We start from the raw sequence: 10,907 nt of genomic DNA, 5'->3' as shown, positions 1-10,907 counted from the left end.
TACATATATATTTATACATATATATTTATACATATATACATACATATGTATACTCTTTAGTCTTTTTACTCTTTTACTTGTTTCAGCCATTCGACTGCAGCCATGCTAGAGCACCGCCTTTAGCCGAAGAATTTGATCAGTGGCCTTCATCAATATATGTATATAAATATTATCGGGTGACATTCCATGCTTGAAGAGATCTATTATTGCGTCAAGTAAAATTAAAATCAAAATCATATCACAATCAAATGGAAATTGTAGTTGTGGCCGATGCCAGTGCCACCTGACTGGCTCCTGTGCTGGTGGCATGCAATAGGCACCATGCATGCGTGGGTCATTTCCAGTGCTGCCTGACTGGCTCCCTGTGCCATCGGCATGTAAAAAGCACCATCCAAACATGGTCGATGCCAGCCTCCACTGCCCCGACTGGCTCCTGTGCCGGTAGCACGTGAAAAGCACCATTTAAACATGGCCAATGCCAGTTCCACCTGAATGGCTCCCGTGCCGGTGGCACATAAAATGCACCCACTACACTCTCAGAGTAGTTGGTGTTAGGAAGGGCTTCCAGCTGTAGAAACTGTCAGATCAGATTGAAGCCTTGTGCAGCCTCCTGGCTTGCCAGTCCCCAGTCAAGCCGTCCAACCCTTGCTAGCATGGAAAACAGACGTTAAACGATGATGATGATGATGTTATATATGTGTATATATATATATATATATATATATATACACACACACACACACACACACACACACACACACACACACACACACACACACACACACACACATTATGTGGATATTTTCAACCACGACGTTACAACCATATCTGATTCTACAAATGTATCAATTCTGTTTATATACATATATTTACTCAATTACTGACATTTAGCAATGGTTTCTCTCATTGTTTTGATAATGCCATTTTGTAACCTTATGCTAGATTTTAGGAAGGTAGGGTGTGAGTAAAAAGTGATTTAGATGCTGTTTCTAGCAAGTCAAGCAGCTGCATAGAGGTTCATTGATACAATAAAGTGATATAGAAAAACAGAAGGGGAAACAGCAAGAGAAAGCATAATTTGGGGAACAAAAACAAGGTCATCTAAATGAAGAGTTAGGCAATAATTATTAGGAAAGAATAAATACAGTTCAAAAACTTAAAACAGTTTACAGACAGAAATTAGAGTTATTTATCTATTGGAATTCAATGCTATTGTGTCTGAAACAAAATGTGAGTGCTGGTGAAATTTGAAAATGAAGAACTTGGTTCATATTACAAATAGTAAACATAATTCTAAGATCCAACAAGTCCAACATCTGTTTCTATTTTTATTACATAGTCAAAGGAAAATAGCTGTGTCTATAATCCTTTTCAGAGCCTCCAAGACTGGTAGAAGGAAAGAATAATATGGTCCTTAGATCAAAGACCTGGACTGGAAACCACAACAGAATGTATTCTAATAAAGGCATCCAATGGTGATTTGGTTGTGTTTAACCAAGAAAGATAAATGACCCAAGTCCTATGAAAATAGTCATGGTTTGTATTGGTAAAAAAAGAAATAAATCTGGTTTCATAAGGAAAGACTGGTTCTGACATTTCATGCAAGGACCTTCCTCAAGAGAAATGAGAAGTATTGGAAGGATGTAAATAAAGTTGATAATCTAAGTGAAAATGAAGCAAAAGATGTATGTGGCCCTAATGTTAAAAATTAGACATTAGATACATATTTCACTCTTATGTTCAAGACACGCCATCACAGATGCACAATTTTATGTGTATATATGTGTGTATAAAGACATCATTTACAATACGGATTTAATCTATTTCTTTATGTAGCTTGTACAAACTGATCCCATAAAAATTCCTTTTAAATTCTCTTTTGTGGGTTTGGTAAAAAGTATTTTTGGATAAATACAAAACTTGATTGTTATTAAAGAATGTATTCACCTTTTTGAAAACTATAGGAAATGGAGTTACTTGAGCCTGCAAGATTTCATATTTTTTATATGAAAAATCTTTTTTTTTTTATTAGATGATTATTATAATTATCTTTGTAAAAAAAACTTTATATCTAACCATTGGATAAATCATGTCTTTTTTTCTCTCATTCTTTGTTTCTTTTCTCTACTTTCTCTATAGAAATTGCTTTCCAAATTCCTAAATGTTACATTATCTGATATAACTTTCTAAACTGTTTCTTTTGTTGTTTCTTTCTAAACTGATTTCTACAAATCCTCATCATCATAATTTCATGTTCATTTTCCATCCAAGCATGGTTCAGACAGGTTGTCATGGTTCTAAGTCAGTTCTTATTCAAAGTTACTGTCCTCCTAGATGAGTCAGAAGAACACATCTCATTTATACACTTCATTTTTAGCTTTGTTTCTACAGTCACATGCCCTTTCTGTCAACTTATCAAATATAGCAGGGCAAAGAAGGTGTTTGTATCAGCTCCCAACTACAAAAACACCTAAAACAATTAGCAAAAACTTCATACATGCTACCAAGTAATCTTCAATTTTAAGAGCCAGCTATAGTTTTGTTAAGTCTTAACTTTCCAGAAATTTGTATTAGCTGATATTGTAGCTATCTCCCTTTATTATAGTTTGCCTTTTAGATTTGAACAACCTTAAAGAGGGTTTTTGACTTCAAATTGCAAGAATAATCTCAGCTGATTGAAAGACTATACTTTATACTACATTCCCCTTAACTATTGTTGATACATATAATCACTGTATACACCCTTCCTTTTTCCATATATAATCTGAATATTCCAGCTGAACCACATGCAAGATAGAAACATATCCATTGCTTTTCCCAGTTGGCTATAAAGACAAGGATCACAACTAATATTATAGTTGCCCCACTTGAGTGTGTGTGTGTGTGTGTGTGTGTGTGTGTGTGTGTGTGTGTGTGTGTGTGTGTGCGTGTGTGCGTGTGTGTGTGTGTGTGTTTGTGTTTTGAGTAGATTTTAAAACTCCCAGAGGGAATTTTTGTCTTCAAAGTGCAAGGGAAATATCAGCTGATTGGAATTTTTCTATTCATTATATTACAAGCGTGAGATTACACTGTATATTATTACACATCAAGCAGAATGGCCCCTCAATGGTTGGACGGTTTGATTGAGGTCTGGAAAGCCAGCAGCTGCACCAGGCTCCAATTTGATCTAACAATGTTTCTACAGCTGGATGCCCTTCCTAATGCCAGCCACTCCAAGAGTGTAGTGGGTGCATTTTATGTGCCACCGGCACGGGAGCCATTCAGGTGGAACTGGCATTGGCCACGTTTGGATGGTGCTTTTCACATGCTACCGGCTCAGGAGCCAGTCAGGCAGACCTGGCATTGATCGCGTTTGGATGATACTTTTTACATGCCATCGGCACAGGGGCCAGTCAAGGGGTATTGGCATCGGCCACATTCAGATGGTGCTTTTTACGTGCCACCAGCACAGGAGCCAGTCAGGGGCACTATCCACAGCTACGATATTGGTTTTACTTGACTCAACAGGTCTTCTCAAGTATATCATATCGCCCAATGCATCAGGGGTACTCTTAACTGGGTCGAACATACATGGTTGCAATCTTACGTTAGTTGCCAGGTTTTCTCAATCACAACATATCTCCAAAGGTCTCGGTTTCCTGTCACTGCCTCTGTGAGGCCCAATGTTTAAAGGTCATGCTTCACCACCTCATCCCATGTCTTCCTGGGTCTACCTCTTCCACAGGTTCCTTCCACAGTTAGGGAGTGGCACTTCCTCACACAACTGTCCTCATCCATATACAACACATGACCATACCAGCACAATCGACTCTCTTGCACACCACATTTGATGCTTTGTATGCCCAACTTTTCTCTCAGTGAACTTACACTCTGTTGTGTATGCACACTGACATTATACATCCAGTGGATCATATTAGCTTCATTTCTTTCAAGCCTACGCATGTCTTCAGCAGTCATGGCCCCTATTTCACTGCCATGTAACATGGGGGTTCACATACATGCATCATACAGTCTAGCTTTCAGCCTGAGCGAGAGGCCCTTAGTTGCCAGCAGAGGTAGGAGCTCCCTGAACTTTGCCCAGGCTATTCTTATTCTAGCTGCTACACTCTCAGAGCAACCACCCCCACTACAGACTTGGTCGCCAAGGTAGCAGAAGCTATTAACTACTTCTAGTTTCTCCCCCTGGCATGTGATGAAACCTGTTTTCTGTACATCTTCAGCATTTATTGCTCCTATGCATCTGCCACACACAAAAACCATCTTCCCAGTTAGCCTTCCTTCGATATTGCTGCACCTTTTATGTGTCCATAGCTTACACCGGGTACTTCGTATGGAGTTTCTACCCACGCCTATTCTACAGATTGAGCAGGGCCATCTACTTGAAGGGGTTTGTGATTTGACAGCCTTCCTCCTTACTAAGACTTTGGATTTTGCTAGGTTAATTTGATACCTCTATAGTTATTTCTATCTAAAGCATTACCTTTACCCTTGTAGCAGTTAACTATGGTGTTGCTACACCAGTCATTGGGTATGACTCTTTCATGAACTACCTGATTTGCGATGCAGGTGACAAGACCATAACCTACACCTCCTGATATTTTAAGCATCTCAGCAGTGATTCCTGATGGGCCAGGTGCTTTCCCTTAATTGCTCTATCTACCAAGGTGCTGTCGATTCGAGTAGCTGGTCCCTCAATTGGGTCAACCTTTGGCAGACTCTCTTCCTCCCATTTATTCTCCACATTCAGCAGTCTTTCATAATGGCATCTCGAAGCCAAACGCAAGGGCACCATCATCCATGCGGACACATTTCTCTCCTATGACATCACAGTTTTCTCTCACATACTGTCTTTCAATCTGAAATACTTCAGTTCTTGGGTCCTCACAACACTGAACATTGGTAACCTGCGTCTCAGGAAATTAGAATATTAAAGGTAAAAAATGACTGTTTAAAAGTTATTTTTCTGCAGAATAGATATGGTAGTTGTGCTTCATTTCTCTCTATCTGTACTCTTATTCTTAATTAGTCTATAGTAATCATTCTAGAAATTAGTGAGATTGTTCACCAAATATGTGAATTCTGTTTTTCTCAAAATATTACAATATTCTCTGAGCACAGCTAAGCAATACTACTACAATCAATCCTTTTAAATAATTTTTTTAATATCCCTAAATTTTTTCAGAAAAACAAATTAGTACTGCAATAATAGACAAAATGTCTGATCTAACAGTTGTCCAAAAGACCATTAGTGAAGCAATCCAAAAAGCTGGCTGTTCCTGGAGTTCTGTGTTGGAGACTATCACTAGAATGTTGTCTGGATGAGCAACGTGTGACAGAAAGAGGTGCACCATCAAGTGGAGTGTCTACATCCTAAGAAGACCTTAAAAAGAGCTGATTTGATAATGTGGGAGAAATCCAAAAGTGAATCCAAGAGCTGGGCATTTATAGACAATTTCAAAAAGTGGGGAACCATAAACAAATACCCTCTTCTCAATGACAGGCAGAGTCACAAGTGGTTGACTTGATCTAAGATGAAGCATAATTGGAATGTTGAGCAGTGGTCCAAATGTTGTTTTCTAATGAAAGAAAGTTACAGAGTATGGAGAAGTGCTGCAGAAGTATATTATCCCAGCTGTTTGAAATTTTGTATCAAGTTCCAGCAATCAGTGATAGTTTGAGGTGCCATGTCATCTGCTGATTTTGTTTCACTAGGTTTCCTTAGAATACACTCAACAGAGTTGTCTACCAAAAGATATTGGAGCACTTCATGTTTTTGTCCACTGATAGGTTATTTGGTGATGAAATATGTATGCATATATGTATGTGAAAGTGTGTGTGTTTTTACTGGTTAAACTAGTGTTGAAATGTATCTCTTTATTTCACTGTAACTTAACAATCTAACAAATAAAGAACAATAAATTAAATACCAAACTAAACTAAACACTGGGGTCCATATAATTAAATGAGTTTTGATTGGTAGAGTTGATCAGTGTCTAACTACATTCATTCACAAGAGATTGCATTATTAACCATCCCTGTCCAGATAGATATAGTAGAACATATATATATATAAATTTATGTACTCTACTTGACTTTTAGGCGAAGATGTTGAAATGCTGACTTTAAATTACATACATTCCAATCTTGGTAGTTATTTTCTTATGCTATTAAACAAAACATATTTTTCCCATGATTAGTCTGCCTGGCTGACAAAAGATTTCATTTATTATTATTATTATTATTATTATAGATCAATAGAGAGTATATGCAACTCTAATGGTGATATATTCTTTTTATCAACAAGCATTAAGAATGTTCAAATAACGGATAATGATTATCATATAGTAGATTATTATAAAGGAATAAATAATACAGAGGGATTTGGTGGGAAAGGAGGTTCTAAACTGCAAATCTCATCTTGTGTGTTTCCATCTACGTACTCTATGATTTGATCACACAATCCTTTAAGTGTCTATTTTTCCATATACACACATATCTTACAGGTCTATAAAATAATGGATAAGAAGACCATTAAAACCTTATGTGAAAAGCCTGCGGTAGTTGTAGTAGAACAACTGAATATGGTTTTTGTGTACATACAGACCAAAGTATAATATATATATACAGAAACACAGAAGATAGGATTGTCAGAGCAGAAAATCATACATAATTTAATTCTGATCCAGAAAATGAACAGGGAAACATAAACAGGAGAAAGCTTTATAAGCAGAAACACTTGGGTAGAAATAATTTGTTTTATTCATTTTTTTTTTAAACATTATTATCTTTGTGATGAGGCTGATGGAGTATTTATACCTGGAATATCACTAATGGATCTGTACAGATTGTTTGAATTGTTCGACAGTGAGTTGTAGTAGCCTGAAAATATTTAAAGAAATAAATAAAGAGAGAGAGAGAGAGAGAGAGAGATGAGCAGACAGACAGGCAAGATAGCTTGATAGGCAGATAAGAAAGAATGAAAGATACAAACAGATAATTATTCATAGAGCAGTTATAAGCAAGAAAACAAAAATAAATAAATATATATATACTCGATGACTGGCACCTGCACCAGTAGAGCACTAACAGCACTGTCCAAGCGTGTTCATTGCCAGAGCAGCTGTCTGGCTTCCGTGCTAGTGGCCCGTAAATAGCACCATTTGAGCGTAATCGTTACCAGCGTTGCCTTCTAACACTTGTGCTGGTGGCACGTTAGAAAATCATTCAAGCGAGGTCGTTGCCAGTGACGCTGGACTGGCTCCCGTGCAGATGGCACGTAAAAAATACCTTTTTGAGCATGGCCATTGCCAGTACCGTGTGACTGGCTCTCGTGCCGGTGACACGTAAAAGCACCCACTACACTCTCGGAGTGGTTGTCATTAGGAAGGGCATCCAGCTGTAGAAACTCTGCCAGATCAGATTGGAGCCTGGTGCAGCCTTCTGGCTTGCCAGTCCTCAGTCAAATCGTCCAACCCATGCTAGCATGGAAAGCGGACATTAAACAATGATGATGATGATGATATATATATATATTATATTTGTAGTAGAAGATGGGAAGATGTTAAATGAATTAACTATTCTTGTTACTTATTCTATTGATCCTGACAGGATTTGAACTCAGAAAGTAAAAGAAAAAAAAGAAAAAAAAACCTAAATACTGTGAAGCACTTCTGTCACTGAGCCATTTTTTTTTTATACAATAAATTTACTCCTAGCAGTTCTACAAAATATTTGTATAAAATATATATTATGCAACATATAATGATTTATATATGGAGAGTAATATTATAGAAGAGGCACAACACATTGGAAGTAACAAAACTTGAACCAATTTGTAGTCAGTAGTACAGAATCTTAATCTCACAACCTCTGTACATCTATAACCATGTATTACAGCCTTCAGAGAAATGTAAGCAACCAACTTCTATCATAACTCCACAACTATAATAATCCTTTCTACTGTAAGCACAAGGTCTGAAATTTTGGGGGAGGGGACTAGTCGATTACATCGACCTCAGTGTTTCACTGGTATTCGTTTTACTGCTCCCAAAAGAATGAAAGACAAAGTTGGCCTTGGTGGAATTTGAACTCAGAATGGAGCAACAGGCAAAATACCACTAGGCACTTTGTCCAGCATGCTAACAACTCTGCCAGCTCGCCACCTTTCCACAACTATAATAATGTCATAACCATGCCCATCACCTTTTAAGCAGTGATTTCATGACAGAATAATTTATTTCTTTATAAGTACAAAGATATTTCAGACAGAAATGGATACAGTTGGACAAAAAAAAACACTAAGATATTGCTACTATTTCTAAATCAATCACTGATTTACAAAAGCACAGCACTCACTTACTTCTGTTGTAGCCACTAAGCTTCATTTGTTTGAATAAAAAGTTTCAATGTCTTTGCCTAACATTTTTGTAGATGATAAATCCCCTTCAGTAAGCTTACTGCTTATAAAATAGAGACATGTTTAAAGTCATATAGGATATTATCATCCTTTAATGTCTTCCTTCCATGCTGGCATGGGTTGGAATGTTTGACAGGAGTTAGAAGACTGTGTCAAGCCCTACTCTCTGCATTGGTATGGTTTCTTTGGCTGGATATCCTTCCTAATGCCAACAATTTTACAGAGTGTACTGTGTGCTTTTTATATGACACTAACAGCAGTGAGATCACCAAGTAACTTGCAAGACAAGACCCCCTCAACTGAGGAGGGAATGGTAATGAGGGAGGTGGCTTTATGCCATGTGGAAAGAGGTTAGAGAATGAATAGAGGGACAAAAATAAGCTTTGTGCAGTAGGGAAGTTACATGGCCATCTCAGTGGGAGGGGGTAAGAGAGAGCAGAGGGAAGAGAGCAAAGGGAAGAGAGCAAAGGGGAGAGGAGAGAGAGGGGAGAGATGGAAGAACGTAAAGATGTGATGAGACATACTCAAATTACAGGGAGATGTAAATAAGTGAAGTGGAACCAAGGATTGAATCAGGTGAATGTGTGGGTAAGTTGACTAGATTGGTTTATAATAAAGTCAAAATGACTAAGGTTAATAACAATTAAACGATTTGTTCAATTAACTATCCCTAACATCATAGGCTCAGTCAAACAGAGTTGACCTCACTAACAACAGAAACAACAACTTTTAATCAGAAGGAGAACTAAAGATACTCACAGAAATTGAAAAGTTTTCCTTTGCCAATAAGATACATGCATACATAGTAGATAATGGTGATGATTATGAGGCTAACTGAAACACTAACAGTTAACACTGTATTGCTTTGCCTGTTTTTGGTAGGACAATCCTGGCTCCACAGCAGCCTGGTGTAGTTCATCTAAAAGATAGATCATTAAAAGTAGAAAAAGAAAATGTGTCTGGAAATTATGAGAATATTAACATGGCTTTTAAAGTAGTCTAAATTAAAGAATATAAACATTCCTAAATATAACATATGCACATAGAAGTTATGAGACAATCTCAATGTAATTTGTTAACCTGATAGAAATAGTAGCCAAATTCAAACAATTTTCTCTCATTCCAAACTTAAAAAAAGAATACATCAAGTAAGGTAGCCCTGAGATACATGTCGTCAGAAAAAATACAGGATGATGATAGCTGAACTGACAGATGCTAAACAACAACATACAGTAGCTATGCACTTAAATTGTTGAGCAAGCGACTACAAAGTAAGACATTTGAACTCTTCTATAGACACTGTATTCTCATTTCCCAACACTTCACTCAAAGTAAGTAAAGTTGATCTTTCATTGATGGATCCCTATAATTACAAAAAAAAAGTGAAGCAAATGATTATTTATCATATATCGACAGCCTCATCAGATACTCAGTCTTCAAATACAAATCTAATGAGCAAATTTATGCTTCACAAGTCAGATTTACAAAGATATTTTCAATAGTACATGCTGTTAGCTTCTGTGATCCAGAAAGTATATCCACTCAGTCCAGGAAAAGTATGTTTTATACACTTCCTGATCTAAAAGCCACAAGTGAGGGCCTTAGTCACTAACAATGGCTAGGAATGCCACAAGACTATCACAATTACAATACTACCCTATTAAACCCATTAATCCAGTTTCAAAATAATGATGACAAAAAGTGGCTTCAATCTTTTCACTGCTATATTTCAAACAGGTAGACTGCCAATATGTTTCAGTTAATTTTCAATATTATCAAGATTTTTAAGTGCGCCTGGCAAAATATTTGTAACTACATGTATTGGTGTATAAAAATAGGTGTTAACCAACTGAAATTTCATGTTAAGATTTTGATAGGGATTTATTTATTTTAAATATGAATGCTTTAGTACAGACAGTCTTAGGTAGGATTGGTATTAAAAGGAATAAATGAGATAATATGCCTGTAGATACCAAAAAGGAAAAAAATGAATTGCATCTCAGCACTTGGTGACAAAATCTATATGCCTCCTCCTCTGCAAAAAAGTACTCACCATATCCATAACGTCCATGCAGATACTTGGAGAAGAATAATCTTCTATTGTCCTGAAGTCAGAGTTGAGTTTCTTATAGTTTGCAATACAGGCCTGACAGATGTTCATCTTTGACCAATGATAAATAGATAAATAAACAAACAAATAAATACTTCTAAATAATTAGGAAGGAAGGAATGAATATATATATATATATATATATATATATATATATATACACACACATACAGTAATCACTTGCCATAACGTGGTTCACCTATTGCACCCTCAGTACAACATGGATTTTTCTAGCTAATATAGGTAAATTTATATCACGGACTCCTCAGTATATCGCAGGTTTCTACAGCTGATAGGTATTAATATTTTTGGTAAATTTCTATATTAACGCCCATACGATTTTCATTAAGAAAAAAAAACTCGGATTTTTTGCATGGAATC

General features: G+C 36.7%; 1 protein-coding gene across 2 annotated transcripts in view; it reads right to left on the bottom strand.

The window, feature by feature from the left end:
• Nucleotides 1-10,907, bottom strand: part of LOC106884003 (osteopetrosis-associated transmembrane protein 1) — a 64,805-nt gene that overhangs the window by 38,702 nt on the left and 15,196 nt on the right. The window contains exons 4-6 of one of the 2 annotated variants that reach the window (XM_052978457.1): nt 10,470-10,577; nt 9,176-9,335; nt 6,817-6,879 (exon numbers count right to left, since the gene is read on the bottom strand). In XM_052978457.1, coding sequence (XP_052834417.1) covers nt 6,817-6,879; nt 9,176-9,335; nt 10,470-10,577 — 331 coding nt within the window. Of the gene's footprint in view, nt 1-6,741; nt 6,880-9,175; nt 9,336-10,469; nt 10,578-10,907 lie in introns of those variants that run through there. The other variant, XM_014935181.2, reaches the window with a different exon arrangement.

This window comes from Octopus bimaculoides, chromosome 2 (assembly GCF_001194135.2).
Source record: "Octopus bimaculoides isolate UCB-OBI-ISO-001 chromosome 2, ASM119413v2, whole genome shotgun sequence".
In the NCBI taxonomy this organism is placed as follows: domain Eukaryota; kingdom Metazoa; phylum Mollusca; class Cephalopoda; order Octopoda; family Octopodidae; genus Octopus; species Octopus bimaculoides.
The sequence above is the reverse complement of the archived record's forward strand: the minus strand, read 5'-3'. Positions and strand labels throughout refer to the sequence as shown.